The following is a 19,727-nucleotide window of genomic DNA, read 5'->3' as shown; positions in this document are numbered from 1 at the left end:
ACCCCAATGAATTTAATTTTGAAAAGGTAATATATTTTAGATAAGCATTATCTGTTGAACAAAAAAGAAACAGGAGTGAATACTTGGAGTCTAATGGAAAGTAAACCACTTATACTTTTCCATTTAGAAATACCTTGAATTCTTGGGTTCTAGAGACCTGTCTACATCTGCAGCATCTGTTTCCATGGCACATTTGCATAGAAGGAAGCCTGGACATCCAGGACGATGGACAATGAGAGTGTTAAGTCTGTAATTCACAGCCGGGCTTTCCCATTTTTGTGATGCTAATCTCATGGGGTTGTTACGAGTATTAAATCAAATAATATATGTATAGTGTCTGGTATTAAAAAAAAAAGTGTACCAAAAATGGTAGCTCCCTCTGTCCTTTCCAACCAAAACAAACAGGCACAGAAGGACAGACGGAGCTGGAGGGGTGTCTAAAACCTTAGAACCATTTATTTAATGGCTTCCAACCTTGGTTATATTTTCTTATGTTCCAAGTTATTCATGTTTCCACCATGGCCCCACCTTCTTTGCAGCACGCCCAGGGCCAAGCAAAGGGCAAAAGGTAAAGATCAAAGCTCCAAAGGGAAGCAGCTGTTGAACAGAACAGATGACTTAACCTTCCTCCTGTTCTAAAGCGCTGTCTGTGTTCCCTGATCTAATCTGGGAGCAGGAAGAAGAGGGAGGTGGTGGGTGTTGTGAAGGGAAAGCTCAAACTAAACACGAAGCTCATTGGGTTATTCAAGAACCGATATAGTTAAACGTTTTCAAGTCAGGCCACTCTGGCTTTTATACTCCTTGTTTTTTGACAAATGCCTCCATGGAACTTCCTGACCCCCTAAGCCTCAGTATCTGCAACTGTTAATAGGGCTAATGACATGTAACTCACGTACAGCAGGCCCTCGAATATTGTCCTTTCGTTCAGTGTTGTTTCATTATAATGTTGATGAGGAAAACAAAATTGATTCTCAGCCTGGGCCCTGTCAGTGTGGAGTGGGCATGTTCTCCATGTCTATGTGTGTTTTATCGCAGGACTTCGGTTTCCTCCCACATCCCATAGATGTGTCCCTGAAGCGAATTGGCACATGTACATGGTCCCAGTTTGAGTGAGGGTGAGCCCTGGGATGGAAGGGCATCCTGCACAGGGTGGTGCCTGCCGTGTGCCCTGTGCCCTGAGCTGTCAGGATAGGCTGGGGCCACCCATGACCCTGAACTGGAATAAGTGGGTCGGAAAATCACTATTCTGCTTGTTTTTATTCATCTTTCTTAAATATATGTGTAGCTCACATTAATTTCAGTATTTAATATTAGAAGTGTTTGGGGGTCTTTATTTTTATTTATTATTTTTTTAAAGAATAGTTTCTTGATTTTTAGAGAGAGAGAGGAATGGAGAGGGAGAGAGAGAAACATCGATTCCTGAGCATAGCATCACCCCTCGTCCCCCACCGGGAATTGAGCCGCAACCCAATCAGGAATCCAACCGGCAACCTTTCGGTGCGCTGGACAGTGCTCAACCAACTGAGCCACACAGGCCAGGGCTGTTCTGGGTCTTTATTTAGAAGTTTGGTGATGTTTTCTGACCAGAAATAGGCTGTAGGAACTCAACTCTTGTTTATGTCAATTAGCCTACGATCAAATTGCTTTTGTTATACGTCATTTTGATTAAAGTCCAAGTTTCCAAGAGCCCACTGGCAAAGTCAAGTGAGGACTTACTGTAATTGCTATAAATATTCAATTGCATAATATTTAGCACACATTTAGAAATATTCTAAAAGGTAGTTTTTGCCTAGGTACCAATATGACTCTCAAAACGATCAACAGAAAATATTTTAAGGCATATCTGCCCGAAAGAATTTAACGAAAGAATCTAAATCAAAAATTTTGTTTGACTTGTGTGAAGGACAAACTATTGTTTGTGGTAGAACATTGGAACCCAGGTATTTATTGTCAGAGACTAAACCAGAGTTTTAACAAGCCTGGGACAAGCAGCCTGAAAAATATTTCCGATCAATTTTGTGATTCATGATGTTGTGTAGATAAGAGTGATATAGTTTACTAACTCTAGGTATAAAACAACATTTTTCTGTAGGCTGAAAGAGTTCTTGACATGTATCAAAGTAAATAACACTTTACATATTGCATGATTTTAAGAAATTACTTTAAAAATCTTTATATACTTTAAATTTTGTCACCGTAAGTCAGAGTCTACTCAAACCCCCTTAAGCAAGGTCCCCTAGGTCCCCCAGACCAAAGCTGCACTGTCTTCTCTATATATTATTGCATTTGCTTTGCTAGTATTTTGCTTAGAATTTTTACACTTATATTTATAAATAAAATGGGTTGGCAACTTTCCTGTCTGAAATTTTTCTTATCTGGTTTTGTTATTAATGTTATATTGGCTTCATAGAATAACTTGGGGAGGCCTTTTTTTGTCTATTTTTTAAAATAGTTTAAGATTTGAATGATCTATTCTTTGAAAATTTGGTAGTATTCAGTAATAGACTCTGGTTCTTGTCTTTTCTTTGTAGGAAGAATATTAACCAGTGTTTCCATTTCTTTGCAAGTTATAGGACTAGCCACGCTTCCCATTTCTACTTAGGTCAGTTTATTTTTTTCTAGGAATTTGTGCATTTCATCTAAGTCTTCAAATTTATTATCATAAATCCGTCATAATAAAGTATTGTTTTATTATCTTTTAAATCTCTTACGTGTCTGTTAATTCCTCTTCTATGTAGATTATTGATTTTCTGTTCCCTTATTTTATTTCATCAAACACTCCAGAGGTTGTCTATTTTTTTAAACAACCTATCCCTACCTTTAGATATTTCCCTTATGATAGATGTAGAATATTTTGAAAATTCAAATCCTGATATAATCATTACAGAGTATGTTTATTAATTTAATCCCTCCTAATATCTGTAGATTTTCCCAATATCAATAGCTGCTCATTACTCATTAGCCACAATAATCTAGCCTATGTCTCCATGTCACTTGAACCAGTTGTATAGTGACAGCTGTGATGATTAGATTTACTAGATTAGCTACTAGATTTAGAACATGAGAGATCAAATTCCAGGTCTGCTTCTTACTTAAGGTAAGATATTTAAACTCTCTGAACTTCAATTTGCCACCCTTTTTATTATTAAATTTTCTTATGGGTTTATTATAAGAAGTTGTATCTGCATCTGATGCTCACCAGCATCCCCTCCTTACCTCTTTAAAAAGCAAAACAGACAACAAAAACTAGCCCCTCTCTCAACTGTTCAGACTCAGCTGAAGCCTCTGGAGGTTTAGAGGAAAATCTTGTGAAGTGTTATTCTCCTGGCTCTGAGAGTCGGATCCAAAAAGTTCCTTGGGCTTCTCCTCTGTCATCCTGACCTCTTTCTCCTAGTTCTTGGCAGTGACTCTCCCCAAAGAGTTGTAGGCAAGGCCATGATAAGTTTGGCCTTTAGGAGAAAATCCAGTACATCTGGCGAGTCCAGTAGGCATAGTTCTGTCCAGCAAGATGTGGTTGTGTGTGCATGTGTGTGGAGGGAGGGAGGAGAATTTGAGGGGGGAAGTTGTTAGGCTGTTACCCTGGGTCATGGAAGTCACAGCAGATAAATGCGACACTCCTACAGAACTTTCAGCTCGTGGGTAGTTCAGAGGGGATGGCAATAAGCAGGAAATGAGATCGTGCACATGGAAGTGTTTCCAACTATAAAGCATTTTCAGAATAGCAGGTATTCATAACATTGTTGAGCTTGATGGTCTCTTGTGTTGCAAAGTTCCCTTTACCATCTCCTGTACCTTCAGATGCCTCTATGATAGCTTTGGGTCTGCAGCATATCTGGTCTGGGGTGGGGGTGGGGGGAATCAAGGTCTCAGACAGACCTGCCCTTGGTAATGATATTTTGTTGACTTAATGTGGTATCCTTTAAAGAAGCTTCATGTCTCAGGGCTTCTGCCACTGAAAAGTAACTGCAAATTTACGGAGCCCCAAGTTTGATTTGCAGGATGTTATTATCAAGCTACACCTGGAAGAACAGGTTTATTTTACAGAGATACCTGTGAGGAGGAAGTTGGAGCAGCACGTCCTGCCTTTGACCTGAAATCCTACTCACAATGGTCTTCTGTCTGGGAAGGAGGGTGTGAGAATTCAGACGTCCTTTCTGCCCGTTACTCACTTCCTGTCTTCAGATGTTAGGGTATAGCTGTTAAAATAGTTACTGTATTTTCCCAAGGAAGAGAAATTATGATTCTTTGTGCTGAGGAGGAGCCTGCTGGCAAATTGTTGAGGGATGGAGTCCGAAAACATCACCAGTCCATGCCCTCTCAGCACTTACTATTATCCGATGAATACTTTGGACTGTGTGTGTGTGTGTGTGTGTGTGTGTGTGTATGTATTGGATTATGTTCTATGGCAACTCCCTTTTTTCCCTGGCAGGTTAGAAAACCTGCAGAAGCAGGAAACTGAGTGTCCAATTGATTATTCCCCCTGTGACGTCCAGTTCCACAAAGTACACGGAGTGTGGCTTAATTTATGTGCAGTGAATGAATGAGTGGAGGGATACTTTTAAGCACGTATGATTTTGATAGAGTCAGAAAAGAGATCGGTATCATTGCAATCCATTTTCCTCATTTACATTTCATAACAATAACAGCAACAACATAACAGTAATGGTGAAATCTGAGCATCAAGTATATGCCAGGAACTGTTCTAAGGGGCTTTGTATTATTTTTAAAGATTGTTTAATCCTCATAACAATTCTATGAGATAGGACTTGCTTATCATCTGAGGAAACAGATACAGAGAGGTTCCACAGCTTGTAAGTGGAAGATTTGCCATTTGTTTATTTTTATTTTTTATTTTTCAATTACTGTTGGCATGCATTATTATATTAGTTTCCGGTGCACAACATAGTGTAAGTGGAAGAGTTGGGATTCAAACCCATATCCTCTGACTCTGGAGCTCATTTACTAAATGAATCCATTGTATTACCTCTCTCAAGAAGGCACTGTTTGCCTCATTTTATAGATGAGCATTCTAAGACTCAGCTTAACAAACTGCCCCATTGTCACCTAATAAGTAGCTAATAAACATATAGCAATAAAGAAATGTACAGCGTGCTTCGCTGTGGTATGCCACCGTGACCTGCTCACTGTGTTGGAGTCTGGGTTAGGCATCTTCAGCAACCATATTCCAGAGGGAACATAGAATTCAACAGCTTGGAGGGTATTTAAAAACAATCTGTTCTTTCACAGAGTAGAAGAGTCCTTTCTGCAGCATGGCTGGGAGATATCTCATCCAGTCTCTGCTTGAATGTCATAGCAATAGCGAACTCACTGCCTCACAGCGTTTTCTTTTATTGAACTCAAATATTCCCCAACAATTTGACAGCTCTTCCAAAGAAAGGACAAGTAACTTGAGTACATCTTCTCAACTGGTAGGCTTACTTTCATATTTGTCAGGTGTCTCTAGAGTTTGGGAAAAAGTCAGAAGACCCATCTGCCTAAGGCCTAAGAATTCAGCACACATTTTGACAGGGCTATTTGTTGGTGGTGACACAACCAGTAAGATGAGATAAGAAATATTCTTTTTTTAAAAAAATGTTGTCAGAAGAGGCGGCTTCCCAAAGAAGCACAGTGTTTGAAAGGTAGGGACCTTATTTCCCTCTCTTGACAGGTGAGGAAAGTGAGGTCTGGGTGGTGAAGTGACTTGCCCAGGGCTGGAGAGCTAGTTAGCAGCAGGCTGGAGCTGTGAGCCAGGTCCCCACCTCCCAGGGCCAACTCTCTTTCCACCTCCCCACTCAGCCTCCTGAAGGATTAGCTGTAGCTTCTGAGAAGCTGATATTACCACTTTCATCATTTCTTGGTCTTTTTGGAAATACCAATGATCTCCCTCTGCATCTTTCCTTTCCAAGATGACGTAGGAAATTTGGTCACCGAGCTGTCTCCCCAGCTTGAAAGTTTCACCAAAGGTCCAAATACTCAGGCGTCTTGCCTCCAGCTTTTCCCTTAATCACATTAGGAAATATACATTTTGTGTTCACATCCCGTACAGTAACGAAATATTTCTTTTCCTTCCTGTGATCTGGAAATCCCCTTTCTTGTTATTTTTAAGAAGAGACCTTGCATATATCAGAGGGACTTGCTGGCTCCTCAGAAACCAGACTGGTAGGAGGGTTGATTGGATTTGCCTAACGCATTTCCTCATTAGTAGCTTGTGTGTGCTTTTCCTTTCAAATGTCACCTGGCTGCCCCTACAAAGATCTGATTGCTGTCACGTGGGGGTCTCTGCAAACTTGGGCCTCACTGAATGTTCTTTTGAAGACTTCCCAACTGCCTGTCCTTGGGATGAGATACTGGAAACACACTGAAAGTGGCTTGGTGTATTATTGGTCTGAAGACCACTTCTTACTGCTCTCCTCCCCTTTCTTTTACAACTGAAGACTGGAATTTTAATTGCTCAACCACAGTTTTTAATTCATGATGCCCAGAAAGGGCATGGGTTATTAATTAGTTCGGATTATGAGGCGCCTTGAACTCGGGCCTGGCTGCTTCTTGATCGGTTTCAGCCACTCTTTGCCTGGCATGGCTGTGTATGCACATGGAGGTGTAATTATGCAGACACTAGTTGTTCAGTTCTGCCAGGTTAAGCCCTCTATTATGAATACATATTACAGTGTCTTAAAAGGAATTTATTGAAATGCCATAGTTTAATAGTTCAAGCTTACAAAATCAGGCTCTCTTATATGACTGGCAATAGCCTCTTAATTGGATGTTTCCTCCCAGTACATAAAACATAAAAACATTGGCTTAAATACACACAGACACACACAAATAATTTTTTTTAAGTGTGAGAAAGTTTTTCTTCATGGTTAAAAGTAGGACTCTGGAGCCAGGTTGACTGGATTTGACTCATGTGTCTGCTACTTTCTGGCTCTGTGACTTGGACCCTTTCTTATTGCAGTATTTTTGGTAAAATGCGGATGATTGCAGCGTCTCTATCCTGGGGTGGTTCCGAGGTTCAAGTGAGTAAACAAAGTTCATGGAACCCAGTCACTGTGCTTTTTACTGATTGCTCCAATGTATTTACTTGTATTCATGTGTTATAAAATCTACTGTGTTAAGCTGAAGGAATTAGGGATGTCTCCCTGTGGCAAAAACTGAGAGTTGTCCCCTAATATCTATTCTCTTCTTTTACAGTAATAATGTCCCTTCCCCACCAGTTTTAAACCAGTTTGGCAGAGGGTTGTCCAGAGTTTAGAGTAAACTTATTTTCCACCTAGAAGTAGCCATGTGACTACATTCTGGCCAGTGGGTTAGAAGCAGATACAGTGTACCAACTTCTGTAAAATGGGCTTACGGAAGAAGGATTGTATGTCCTTCATTTCTTCCTTCCGTCTACTGATGAGAGTTTGGTCGTGATGGCTGGAACTCAAGCAGCCCTGTTGGATCATCAGATGGCATGCTAGGGTGCAGAACATGAAGGGAGCAGAAATCTGAGGCCCTGACAACTTCAGAGAGTAGAGCAGCCCTTTTCTTTTACTGTAGGCTTTTGGTAAAAGAAACAAAAACCTCTAGATTATTTAATACAGTAATTCAGGGAACCTATTGCAATCAAATCTAGTCTTAGGTAACGCTTTACCCTCCTTGAATTAGATCACACTCTTAGTATTTTGATATTCTATTTGATTATTTTACCAATCTGTGAGGTAACTTTAAAAAACACTCTTGCCCAGCCGGGCATGGCTCAGAGGTTGAGTGTTGACCTAGGATCCAGGCGTTCGATTCCCGGTCAGGGCACATGCCTGGGCTGTGGGCTCGATCAATGACTCTCTCATCATTGATGTTTCTGTCTCTCTCTTCCTCTCTCTGAAATCAATAAAGATATAAAAAAAAAAAAAAAAAATCTCTAGGAGATTCTCTCAAGCTCCCATTTGTTTCTTCACACATAATAAATATATTTGTCACCCTGTAGTCTGTGTGGGACTGCCACTGCTCTCAGTTATTTTCACTAATTCTCATTCATGGAACCTTGTTTCCTTGTGTGCAATATTTTCTTCGATTTTATGCCGCTCATTGCCCTTGAAAATGATTCATAGGGACTCTTTGAAGCTAGGATGAAATTGCCTTCCCCCAGAAGGGGTTTGCATTTGATTCTGCTAGGCCCGTAGACTTGTCCATCATGGCACCTCCTAAGATCAAGTTCAAGATTTAATGCAAGAAGTCATATCAGCTCCTCTCTTCCCTTCCGCCTTGTCTAGGCTCAAGCTTCTTTTAATCTGAGACCATTTATTATCATGTCTCATGCTATTAGAGGATTTTTGCCATTACAAAATAAGTGTTCTGTGTATTTCTATGGATAAATGTTCTTAGCACTATTAACTTGAAAAGCCTGTTGTTGTTTCTCCACAGAAAAATGATAACATGGACGGTGACTGTAGCTACCAGAGTCCCTGTGCTATATTTAATAACTGTGTGTCTTGTAGCCTAAGTTATGTATGCTTTATAATTCTCTGCCCACTTGTTTTTCAGCCTCTTAACCAGAATGCAACCTGTAGTCAGAATAGATAGAAGTTGTTCTAGTTGAAAAAAGCTGAAAGTAATTCTCACGTTCAGGTCATCATACTAGCAAGTTCTAAACACCACGATGGTATATAATTTAAATAACAGGGTGACTACTATGAGAGGAACAGAAGTTCTGAATGTCGTTCAAAGTTTAAGAGGTTCAGTATTAAGAGCTTGTCTATTGCAAGTTTCAAAACTGCAATCATTTCCTAGACATTCAGCCCCGATGTACTTAAAAGAGCTTCTTGTCTTTTTTTTTTGCTTGCAGTGAAGTACATGAGAGAAGCCACACCCTATGTGAAGAAAGGTTCCCCAGTGTCCGAGATTGGGTGGGAAACGCCGCCGCCCGAGTCCCCTCGCTTGGGGAGTGGCTCCTCGGACCCCCTGGCCTCGGCTTCGCCCTCGCAGCCCTTCTCCTTCCACAGAGATCGGAAGAGCATCCCCCTGAGGATGTGCTACGTCACTCGGAGCATGGCCCTGGCTGACCCTGAGAACAGGTAAGGGGAACCGGAGCTCTCCGTCCCAGTGGCTTTTCGGCCTCTGAGTTTTCGTGGGGCTCTTGCCGGGGCTGCGCTCGTGTTCTGAAACCGCTCAGTGGGCTCCAAAGAGCACCCCAAAAAGGCAGTGCTGATGCCATGTGTGTGTCCAGCCAGGTCTCCCCCCCATCGTCCGCCCTTCCTCCTTCATTCTTTCATCCTCATGAAGACCTGGCCCCTGAGTTCTGGTTCTGGAAAGAGGTGGAGAGCTGGAGTCGGATTCCTAAGTGTCTTCCCTGGGTCTGCCACAGTCAGTTTATGGAACTGTGGGCAAGTTTCCCAAACCACTAAATCCCCATTTGTCACCTATAAAATGGGAATGACTGAGATGCACACCTCATGGGGCTGTGGGGATTAGAGGAGGGAATCTCCGGGAAGTGCTTAGCTCGGGAAAGCCTTCCATGAATATAAGCTATAATAATATTGGTTACTGATGCTAGGTGGTAAGAAGCAAACCAGCCTCCCTGGGCCTCCCTGCGTATTTGGAGACCCAGGCAGACAATACGTAAAGCTATTTTTTTACTCGAAACCTCTTTTTGTGCTCGAGAGAGAAAGGAGCGGCTCCCGTCCAAGCCCAGGGTGCTTTTTCCAAAGTCTGTACGTGACTTTTCAGGCCACAGGACAGATATGTCACCCAGTCCCTGGCAATTATAAGGAGTCCAGCCAAGATCAGCAAATATTTGGTGTCCCTGTTCCCTCAAAAGTCTTCTTTTAACTCATCTGAACGGAAAACATGTATCTTGGAGGAAAATAAGAGATACGTAGAAGAGAGAGAAGGGAAGTGAGCCAGCCAGTGGGGAAACTTGGTGACCTCTGCATCCACATTCAGATGCTAAAAATAGGGACAGCCAGTGGCCCTTCTTTCTAACATGTGCTGAACAGCTGTGGCCCACCCGAGCCGGGGGTATTCGGCGAGGCGCAGGGCTGGTGGGGAAGAGCCAAAGGAAACAGGGGCAGGGCTGAGGCTGCCTCCTTGGCTCCTGCCAGAGCTGGTTCTGTTCTCAGCTAATAAGCTGGCTCCAAGGAAGCTGCAAGCCTTTCTGACTGCAGCCAGCCGCAGGGCTCCCCGGCGGTCCCCACCAGTCCTATGTCAGTTACATCTCCGCAGGGGTCAGAGGTCAGCGCTTGTGTGAGAGCCAGCGGGTATCAGCAAAAGATGAGTCAGGCCCGCAGGCTGGGAAGGAGGCAGAGTTCTTAGATAACCCCCCTCTATCTGTCCTCTGGTCTGTATCCCCTCAGTTTCTGCCACTTTCCTGAGCAGAGGGGTCCTGTCCTGGTTCCTCTTGAGTTTCCTCCTCCCTGGCCTCTTACCCACCCGATCAAGCATGTCCTTTCCCCAAGAGCCTGATGTCTAAGGTTTCAGATCTGATGAATTCATAATTTATCGAGTGCCTATCTTGTGCTGGGCATTATGCTAATTACTTCAGATCAGAGACGGCAAAGTGGCAGCCTACAGGTGTACCCAGCCCACAGGTATGTTTTTTTAATGATCTATCTAGTGTTTTAAAGAAATTTGAATTAATGCCCACGTTGAATAGTTGATTAAGAAGCCAGGTTTCTGCTTTTCTAGAAAAATCAGAAAATCTGGTAGGATTACGCCCACGTGCCTGCAGGTAGGGCTGCAATCACACACGTCCCGTAAAGGCTTCTCCTTTGGCAAGGAAATGAACTCTCTTCTTCACTCCTATTGCCTTATCCTTAGGTGACTTGCCTGGTCCTGTACATTTCCTGCCTACTCCTTGAATTTGTAACCTTGCTTAGTCTTCTTAACAGCCCTCTGAGTTTCTATCATTGTCCCCATTCTATAGATAAAAAACTGAGACTCAGTGCTTATATACATTTCAAACATCCTGTAGCTAACATATGGGATAGCTGGGCTTCAAACTGCCTCTGGAATGGGTAACAGTATCAGTTTACCATTACCAGAAAAACGCAGAGACTAGAAAACTTGGGGTATTGTGGAAGTGATTAATGAATGCACTGGGCAGAGAGTTCAAGTAAATGATTTCTAGGGTTCCTTCCCGCTGCAGACTTATATAACATTTTCCCCAAGGCATTTAATTATATTTTAAAGAATATTTTGGGATCCATCATGTCATGTCTTAGTTCAAATACTGGAAACTTTATTCTGTCAAGCCAGTGGAGGGAATACATTTTTAAACTTTTCTATCGGTGCTCATCAAGTCCACCAGTAATGAGGGCACATAGGGCCTCCCGGGTGGTGAGGGGGAGCCTGTCCTGCTACGGGGTGAGAACCATCAGGGCAGGACTGAAATGACAATGCCACTAAGCTAGAGGGTCCAGGACGGGACTTCAGTCCAGACAGAGCCGAAAACTTCTGATAATAAAATTAACCTTTTCCAAAATATACGTATATCAAATTACCACGATGTACACTTTAAATATCTTACAGTTTTGTCAATTATACCTAATGAAACAGAAAAAAAAAAACATATTAGAGACTTAGGTGAGCCTTGACTCCAGTTGAGGGAGAGAAGAAAAACAGAAAACAAAAATTTTATGGAACTCCAGCTACACACTGGGCAGCGTATAACGGACCAGTCAGAAATGTGGATTCTGCTGCATACAAGACACACCTAACCCAAGGCGACTTTAAAAGGCAAAAAATATAGGGATGGACAAAGCATCCAAGGAAAATGCAAACAGCAACAACAGACAGCATCAGTTCTCACCTTGGTATATGACAGGGTAAAATGCAGATTGAAACGCATAAAACAAGACAGAGAAGGACTCACCTATGCTAAAGGCCAGAGTTCCAAGGAGCATTCAGCAGTTACGAATGCACATCAGATGACACAGCAGCGACCTTGAGGGCAGGACCTGCAGGTGATTCGAGAAGAAATAGAAACATACTAATATTAGGCAATTTCACATACCACCCTCAGTCCAAGGACAGGGCAAGTGGACAAAAGGTAAATAAAAATATAAAGGACCCACCCTGGCCAGGTGGCTCATTGGTTGGAGCATAGTCCTGTACACCAGGGGGTTGCAGGTTCACTTCCCCATCAGGGCACATGCTAGGTTGTGGGTGCAATCCCCAGTCGGGGTAATCCCCAGTCGGGGTGCATACAGGAGGCAGCTGATCGATGTTTCTGTCTCATATCAGTGTTTCTCTCTCCCTCTTTCTCTCTCTCTCCACCCTGCCCTCCTTCCTCTCTAAGATCAATAGAGGGCATATTCTCAAGTGAAGGTTTAAAAAAAAAAGATATAAAAGACCCAAACCACATAATTAATAAGGGAGATCTAGATACATTGCAAACTTTGTACCCTGATAATGAAGAATCAACTTTCTTTTCAAATTCACAAAGAACATTCACAAAATTAACCATTGATTAGGCCACAAAACATGCAGTAAATTCCATGAGGTGGAAAGAATACAAACAAGGTCCTCTGATGAGAGTGCAATAAAACTAGAAAATCCGTAACAAAACCAAAGCACAGAAGGCTTTTCTTCATGGTTTTGCAAAAGCTCTCTATGAAATAACTCTTGGGTCAAAGGGGAAATAGAAACTGAAATTGTAGCATTTCTAAATAAAATAATCATGAAAATAATGCACATATTAAATATAAAAGAGAAAGAAGGGGAAGGGAGAGTGTGGACTGTGGTGTCAGCTCGGTCCACGATGGAATCTTAGTTCTACCACTCGTGTGTGAGTTTAAGCAAGTATCTTGTTTATCCAAATAACAACCCCAGGAAGTCGGTACTCTAATCTCTATTTCATAGACAATGAAACTTAGTTCAGAAATGAGAGTTGAAGCAAACCGTAGACCTGGGATTCAAACCCACGCCTGGCTGACCCCAAGCCCAGTTCCTTGATCATGACACCCATTGCCTCCAACTTGAGCACCTGGCAGAACAGCTCACCTGAACTGTGCACACCATGGCCAGGACTTAATGGTCCCTTGGCTGCTAAAACCTGAGACCCCATGACAAATGCCACACCATTGTGGGACTAATCCCCTTGGTTGGTGACACACGGCTACTTACAGTTAACATTAAAATCTCTAATGTTCAGTCCCTTGAAGAGAAACAGCCATAGAACAGCAGGCAGGATTGCTGCTGTTTCCATGAAAAAGGCCACCCAGCAGGCACTGAATCCACAGGAAGATGTCACTGCTAGTGACTATCAATGGTTACAAGGTGTTTTTTCTTTATCCTACCTCTTAAATACCTCACTTTTCCTATTCAGCTCTTCGTCTTCACAGCCACTGCCTAGGCCAGGCTACACCCTCCCTCCACCAGGCCAGTTGGACATCTTTCCTGCCAGGTGCTTTGGTTTTAGTTGGCTTCTTCCCCAAACCTACCGTCTACCCTGCGCCCAGCTAGCCAAGGGAGTGTGAAACCCTCCAAACCCACCCATTTGGTCAAAATGACACCCCTCCCCTTTCAGTGATGTTGGAACGCCTTGGCATTGCCTACGAAGCTCGTGCGCTTCTGGGTTTTCCCCAAGTCTCCAGGCTCTCCCCGTCTGATCCTTCATGCTCCAGCGACCTTTAAACAATTCATGAACATCCTTCCCTTGCCATCCAGACATCTTTCTCATTACCCTTGACGCCTCAGCCCAGGTGGGGCCCAGGTCCCACTCTACCTCGTGGGTAGATCTGTCCATGATGGCACCTTTTATGTCTGGAAGAATTTTTTTTTCTTTTCCCCATGACTATCCAGTTCTTAGAGCCATAAGACCCTTGAGTTCTGGGGCATCCCATGTTTTCATTTTAATATCCCAGCTTTCTAGAATATTGCTTGGGCACATTATGCCCCCCACCCCACCCACACACCCCATATGTAGAGTTCTCAATTGTACTCTTTAAACTTGGAACACTATTGAAAAATTCCTTTTTAGTGCATTCAGAATGAAGATTCATGCAGTTCTTATATCCATCTTTCCTCAACAGCAAGCCGTCGTGAAAAGAGCTTCTTTTGTTAAGGGGCTCACAAAAAAATGTGCTTTCCTAGGTCTGTTGTCTTCACTCTTGGACACATTGTGGTGGCCTCATAACTGAAACTATTGCCTGCAGACCATGATTGATTGACATTTATGCTTCAGAAACAGAGAAAAATGTAAAATCAATGTATAACGGTGCTAGAGGAAGTGGACATAGTTTTTAAATATCTAAAATAGAGATCCAAATTAACTATATGCTAATATTACCCAGGAAAATTCTAGAGTTGAAGTTAGAAAATATGGCTTCATATCTCAATCCCGTCACTTATTGCCTTTAACTTTAGATAAGTTATCTAATCTCTCTGATTCCTTATCTATAAAATGTGCTTAATAATGCCATATATAATTGTTGTGGTGATTAGATGACTTAATATAGATATCCTCTAATTCCTGGCAACAAACCATGGCATAAATACAGCTTTCAATAAAAAATATCTTCATATCTGGGTGCAAGGGGAGGGGAAAGTTTTCATGAGTTTTTTCCCCCAGCAGAGAGAAGTTTCCAGGCCATCTCCCCAAGCTATTAGGCAGGGATTATTTTGTAAGACATTTCTTTCACAGAGGTTCATAGCCTTTGACATTTCTGGCGCTCTGCAGAAACCTTAGTTCCAGTTTCCCAACTCAGGGGGTTGCAAATACTGTCATCCACGTATCAAACTTCAAGTCCTCAGCCCACCCATCATTACCCAACCCACTACCTGCCATGATCCCACCCCCACCCAACTTTCCCAGGATGCCTTATGATCAGCTCAAATGCTCACCACCCTTGTTTTCATTGCCCTCCCACCCTTTTTTGAAACCTGAGAGTTTCCTTTCCTGCAAGCTCACTGTTACACTAAAATACAAGCAAGCAACCTTTTCTTATTATATCTTACCTAGCATATCCAGGAGTTCCTAGCAGAAGGGTTTCTGAATTTGGATAGAGCACCATTTTGCTGGAATTGGAAGCCACATCACATGGCCATGGAATTGCTTGTAATTGACCATGAACAAAAGTCAGTGGTTTTATTCTATCAACTGTAATTTTAAAAAATAAGTTAATCTTTTACTACCATGTTTAAGACTGAAAACAAACAAGCAACACAAAAACATGAGTATTATCTTTTGGACAATCTAGCACTTTCATTCGAAAGTGTGGACTTGGCTCTACCAACCACCAGGGGCACCATTTTGGTTATGCTTATTCATCTGTGTCTGTCTGTCTGTCTGTCTACCTATCATCTATCACCCCTACCTACCTACCTACTACCTGTTTATCCTTGCTTCTTCCTTAACCCCTAGTGGAATATTTGCTACTATAAAAAGGGTATGCATAAAAAGAAGGATGACCTTGGTGTTTGAGTCTACCGTGCTCACATTCTGCATTTGAGAAATATAGGATGTGAAATATATAACAGCATTTCGGCAAGTTGCTTAAAGGCGGTTGGGAAGGGGAGAAGCTCAGGGCTGAATTAGTCAGAAACCCAAAACAGAAAATAAAGTCCTAAACAGTTGGATTATTTTTCAATGTACATAGTGAGACGAAGCAAGGAGGTATGCCTTGCAGTATTCATAACAGACCTAAGAAAATAGGTAACATGCCCCCCTTTCAAAGTTATTTTAAATGAAGTTTAAATGTCAAAATAATGCAGGTGGGTTGTTTAAAAATCAAATGCATCTAAAAGATTTATATTTTTTTAAAAGCAATGGGTGTTTAGCTTTCATTTTGCAGCCCATCTGTAAACCAATCCACAGACTCATGTCTCAGGTCTGGAAAATTTTCTTTCATTTATTTGATAATGTCTTCCTCCGTTTTCTTTTCTCTCTCTTGTCATCCCCTTTTCGAAGGATGTCAGCAGACCTCCTGGATGGGTTTTCTAAGTCTGTTTCTTTCTCTATTACTTTCATCACATTTTGAAACATTTTTTTACCTTTCCTATGAATATAGTCTATTTAAATTTCAGTGATTATATTTAGCTTTTTATGTTCTCTGTTTCTTTTTAATAGAATTGTATTCTTGTTTTATGGATGCCATATTTTCTCTTAATTGTTGGAGACCATTAGTTTTGTTAATTTTTCTGTGTTTGTGCTCCTTGTTTCTGTTTGTTTGTTTGGATCTTCATCTCCCTGGGGGGACTCTGGAAAAGTTGGCCAATGAATGTCCTCCCACCCTCTCTCCACTTCCCACACTCAAGGAGAGAGACTAGATGGTTCTCCCCTAAGCAACTCAGCGGACCCAGAGAAAACTTCCAAACACTGACATTTGCAGATCAGAAGGGGTCTCTTAGTAAGGCTCCCTCGCCAAGCTATAACTGTACAGGAATTCTCACCAACTGATCAGCCTCCCTCTCTATACACAGGCTTCTTAGTCTCTCAGTGTAAACAGTGAGTTAGCAAAGGGTCGCCAAAACCTCCAGCAAGGAAGATGAAGATCCAAACAAACAAACAGAACAAAATTAACTGTAGAAACAGAGCAAAAACACAGAAAAATTAACAAATTAATCTCCAACAATGGCATCCATAAAACAAGAACACAATTCTATTAAAAATGGAGATGGGCAGGGACTTGACTTGGGGTGGTGAACATACAAGACAATATGCAGGTGATGTATTATGGAATTGCATACCTAAAACCTATACAGTTTTATTAACCAATGTCACCCCAATAAATTCAATTTTTAAAAAGACCTTTGTTTTCAGCCCTGCATCACCCCTAGCCCTGTCTCTGCAGGTTCCAAGCCCCTGCAGGTTGTACAGAGCCAAGGGGCTCTGCAGCCCTCTAGGTTGTAACTTCCTTGGCTCTCCCTCCACTCTGCACTCAGTTACCTGCCTCTACCTGACTCCATTGCTGTTTGTCCTTCAAACACGTATTGAACTCTTGCCTCTCTTATTTTCTTGTGGGTTTATACCTAATTTACTGATTTTTTTACTGTGATCTTTTAAGGGAGAGGAGATGAACTAGAATGACCAAGCCAATCTTGTTTTTCCCCAATAAGTAGCCTTGCATAATTTGCATCTTTGTATACAACAGAGTGCACAAAAGGTTCATTTTAATGAGCTTAAAAAGCATATTTAGAGCCTTGTTATTTTTAAGAAATGTTTTCTCCAAAGATAAACTTCAAGATTCATCCTAATTATCATACATTTTTAATCAGCGAGAGATAAATTAGTAAGGTTTCCCTGGCAATGGTAAGCTAGTTTTAAAAAAGGAATTTAACTATCTTTGGTTAGCCTTGGGAAAAAGAGGAGAGGAGAGAGCTTGTGAAGACTGGCCCCGTGATTTCATTAATGCATAATAAAATCAGTTCATTTTAGCCCATGCCCGTGCCTCTAAGGATCATTTCAGGAAAATCTCAGTTTCCCCTCTTCCAAGAGTACTTTCAGAGGTTGAACTCAGCCATCAGGGTGTTGAGAGATTTTTGCTAATGCTGACTCTCAGTATTTAGGTCTTGATCCTTTGCTCTTGATACATTAATTGAACTCTATTTGGTTTGCAAAAAGCTGTCCCAGGATTTTCCAGCTGAGATAATGAAGCTTCTGAAGATAACCCCAATGCTATCATGCAGGCATTCTCTATTCAAGCAGGTATCACCTACAATGGAATGGAGAGAATGGAGAGAGAGGGAGGTTCACAGAGAGGCCTCTGCCCTCCCTTTCACACGTGCGTGGAATTTTATTTTCCTTCGTGGAGGATGGGTTTGGGGCATAGAGAGCTGCACATACAGTTAATTGGACATATAAGGCCTGTGTCTGTTGACAGAAACTCCCTTTGTTCCTAAATAATACTAGAAGAGGAATTTTGACTTTGCTAGTCCATTAAACCTGGTTGAAATTTCTTTCCTTTTTTAAAAAAAAATTATTGTCAAAAGTATTACAATGTCTGCCCTTTTTCCCCCATTGACCCTCTCCACCTCGCTCCTGCCTCCTCCCCAGGCCTTCACCACACTATTGTCTGTGTCCATGGGTTATGCATATATGTATATAAGTTCCCTGGTTAATCACCACCCCCTCCTTCTGAAATATGTCAGTCTGTTGCATTTTTCAGTGTCTCTGGTTCTGTTTTGTTCGTCAGTTTATTTTGTTCATTTGATTCCAAGTATAAATGAGATCATGTGATACTTGTCTTTCTCTGACTGGCTTATTTCACTTAGCATAACACTCTCCAGATCCCTCCATTCTGTCCCAAAGGGTACGAGATTCTTCTTCTTTACAACTGCATAGTATTCCATGGTTTAAATGTCCCACAGCTTTTTTATCCACTCATCTACTGATGGGCACTTGGGCTGTCTCCAGATCTTGGCTATTGTTAAATAACACTGCTGTGAACATAGGGGTGCATATATTCTTTCTGACTGGTGTTTCAGGCTTCTTAGGATATATTTCTAGAAGAGGGATCACCCGGACAAATGGCAGTTCCATTTTTAATTTTTAGAGGAAACTCCAGTTTCCATAGTGGTTGTACCAGTCTGCATTCCCACCAACAGTGTACTAGGGTCCCTTTCTTAAATTTCAAGCTTTAAACAGTTTCGACCACTCAGGTTTTTTTACGAGGTCCTGAGGCTGCAGCAGTGAGAGCCCTTGCCCTGGCACGGCTTACTGTCCGTGGGGAACGTGTACTAGTAGCCTGGCAGTCACTGAACAGGACTGCGGGAAGGCGATGAGGGAAGTTAAGGGGGCTGTGGCAGCTCCCTCACAGGACAGCTACCTAATCCGAAGTCCTGGTTTTGGAGGGGGTGGGGGGGAGTGGAGGGGGAATGTCCGAGGAAGTGATATCTACGCTGATACTTGAGTAGTAAAATAGAAGTTAGCTAGGGCAAAGGTTGGGGGAAGACAAGGGCAAAGGAAATAGTATGAGTTTTGGCACCAAGGTAAGAAAAACACGTGGTTCTTAATAACTGGAGGAAACTCAGTCTCTTTGGAACAATCTGTACATATCAGAAAAGCGTCCAGCGTCTGGAGAGGTTGTCACGATCAGAGCTAAGCCAGCTCATGGCTGAGGGGCCTGAGCAGTGGGAATGAGGTGACACGGGTCCCTCCGGCTTCACGGTGAAGCACAGGCTGGCAGGAGGCCAGACTGGAGGCCGGGGGAGCTGTTAGCAGGTCACTGCAGGCACTGAGGTGGGAAACAGTCCTGGCTTCTACCGGACAGGACAGGAACGCTGGAGAGAAGCTGGGTGAATTTCCGAGATTTTAAGAGATGGAATGTGCAGAAGTTCCGGATAAAACGGGCCTGGGGGAAGATGGAAAGGGAGCCCAGAGCCAGTTTTGCTCTGTCAGCCATGGACGTAGAGCCATGGTCAGCCCCACACCTGGCCCTGAGCGGAGGGGACTGAGGACAGGTGTGTTTGGGCGGAGGGTCAGGGTAGGTAGAGCCCGAGGAAAGTCCAGGCCTTTGGAGATACTGCCTGGATTGGGAGTCAGAGTGTGACTTGCCTTTGAGCGTTTTATGTCCCTAGCTGAATTTTCAAGCGTGGGGAGGACAGCAGTGTGGCTTCTCCTTTGTGTTTGCCACAGTTCTTAGAAGAGCACACAGAAGTCACTCCCTAAATACAGTGATGTCCTTCGGGGTCCTGCCAGTTGGCCCTCGTGAAGGGGTGACTGAGGAGTGCTTGATGAAGGCCCTGTTTACAGAAGAGCGGGAGCCAGCAGAGGATGAAGAAGCACCCAGGGCTTCGCAGAGGCAGGACGC

At 42.6% G+C, this 19,727-nt stretch overlaps 1 protein-coding gene across 1 annotated transcript in view; it reads left to right on the top strand.

Moving 5' to 3' along the window:
• Nucleotides 1–19,727, top strand: part of SNTB1 (syntrophin beta 1) — a 163,100-nt gene that overhangs the window by 72,415 nt on the left and 70,958 nt on the right. Inside the window, exon 2 of the mRNA XM_087825375.1 lies at nucleotides 8,825–9,053. Coding sequence (XP_087681501.1) covers nucleotides 8,825–9,053 — 229 coding nt within the window. The remainder of the gene's footprint in view (nucleotides 1–8,824; nucleotides 9,054–19,727) is intronic.

The sequence above is a fragment of the Miniopterus natalensis genome, chromosome 16, assembly GCF_054644295.1.
Source record: "Miniopterus natalensis isolate mMinNat1 chromosome 16, mMinNat1.hap1, whole genome shotgun sequence".
Taxonomy (NCBI): Eukaryota; Metazoa; Chordata; class Mammalia; order Chiroptera; family Miniopteridae; genus Miniopterus; species Miniopterus natalensis.
The sequence above is the reverse complement of the archived record's forward strand: the minus strand, read 5'-3'. Positions and strand labels throughout refer to the sequence as shown.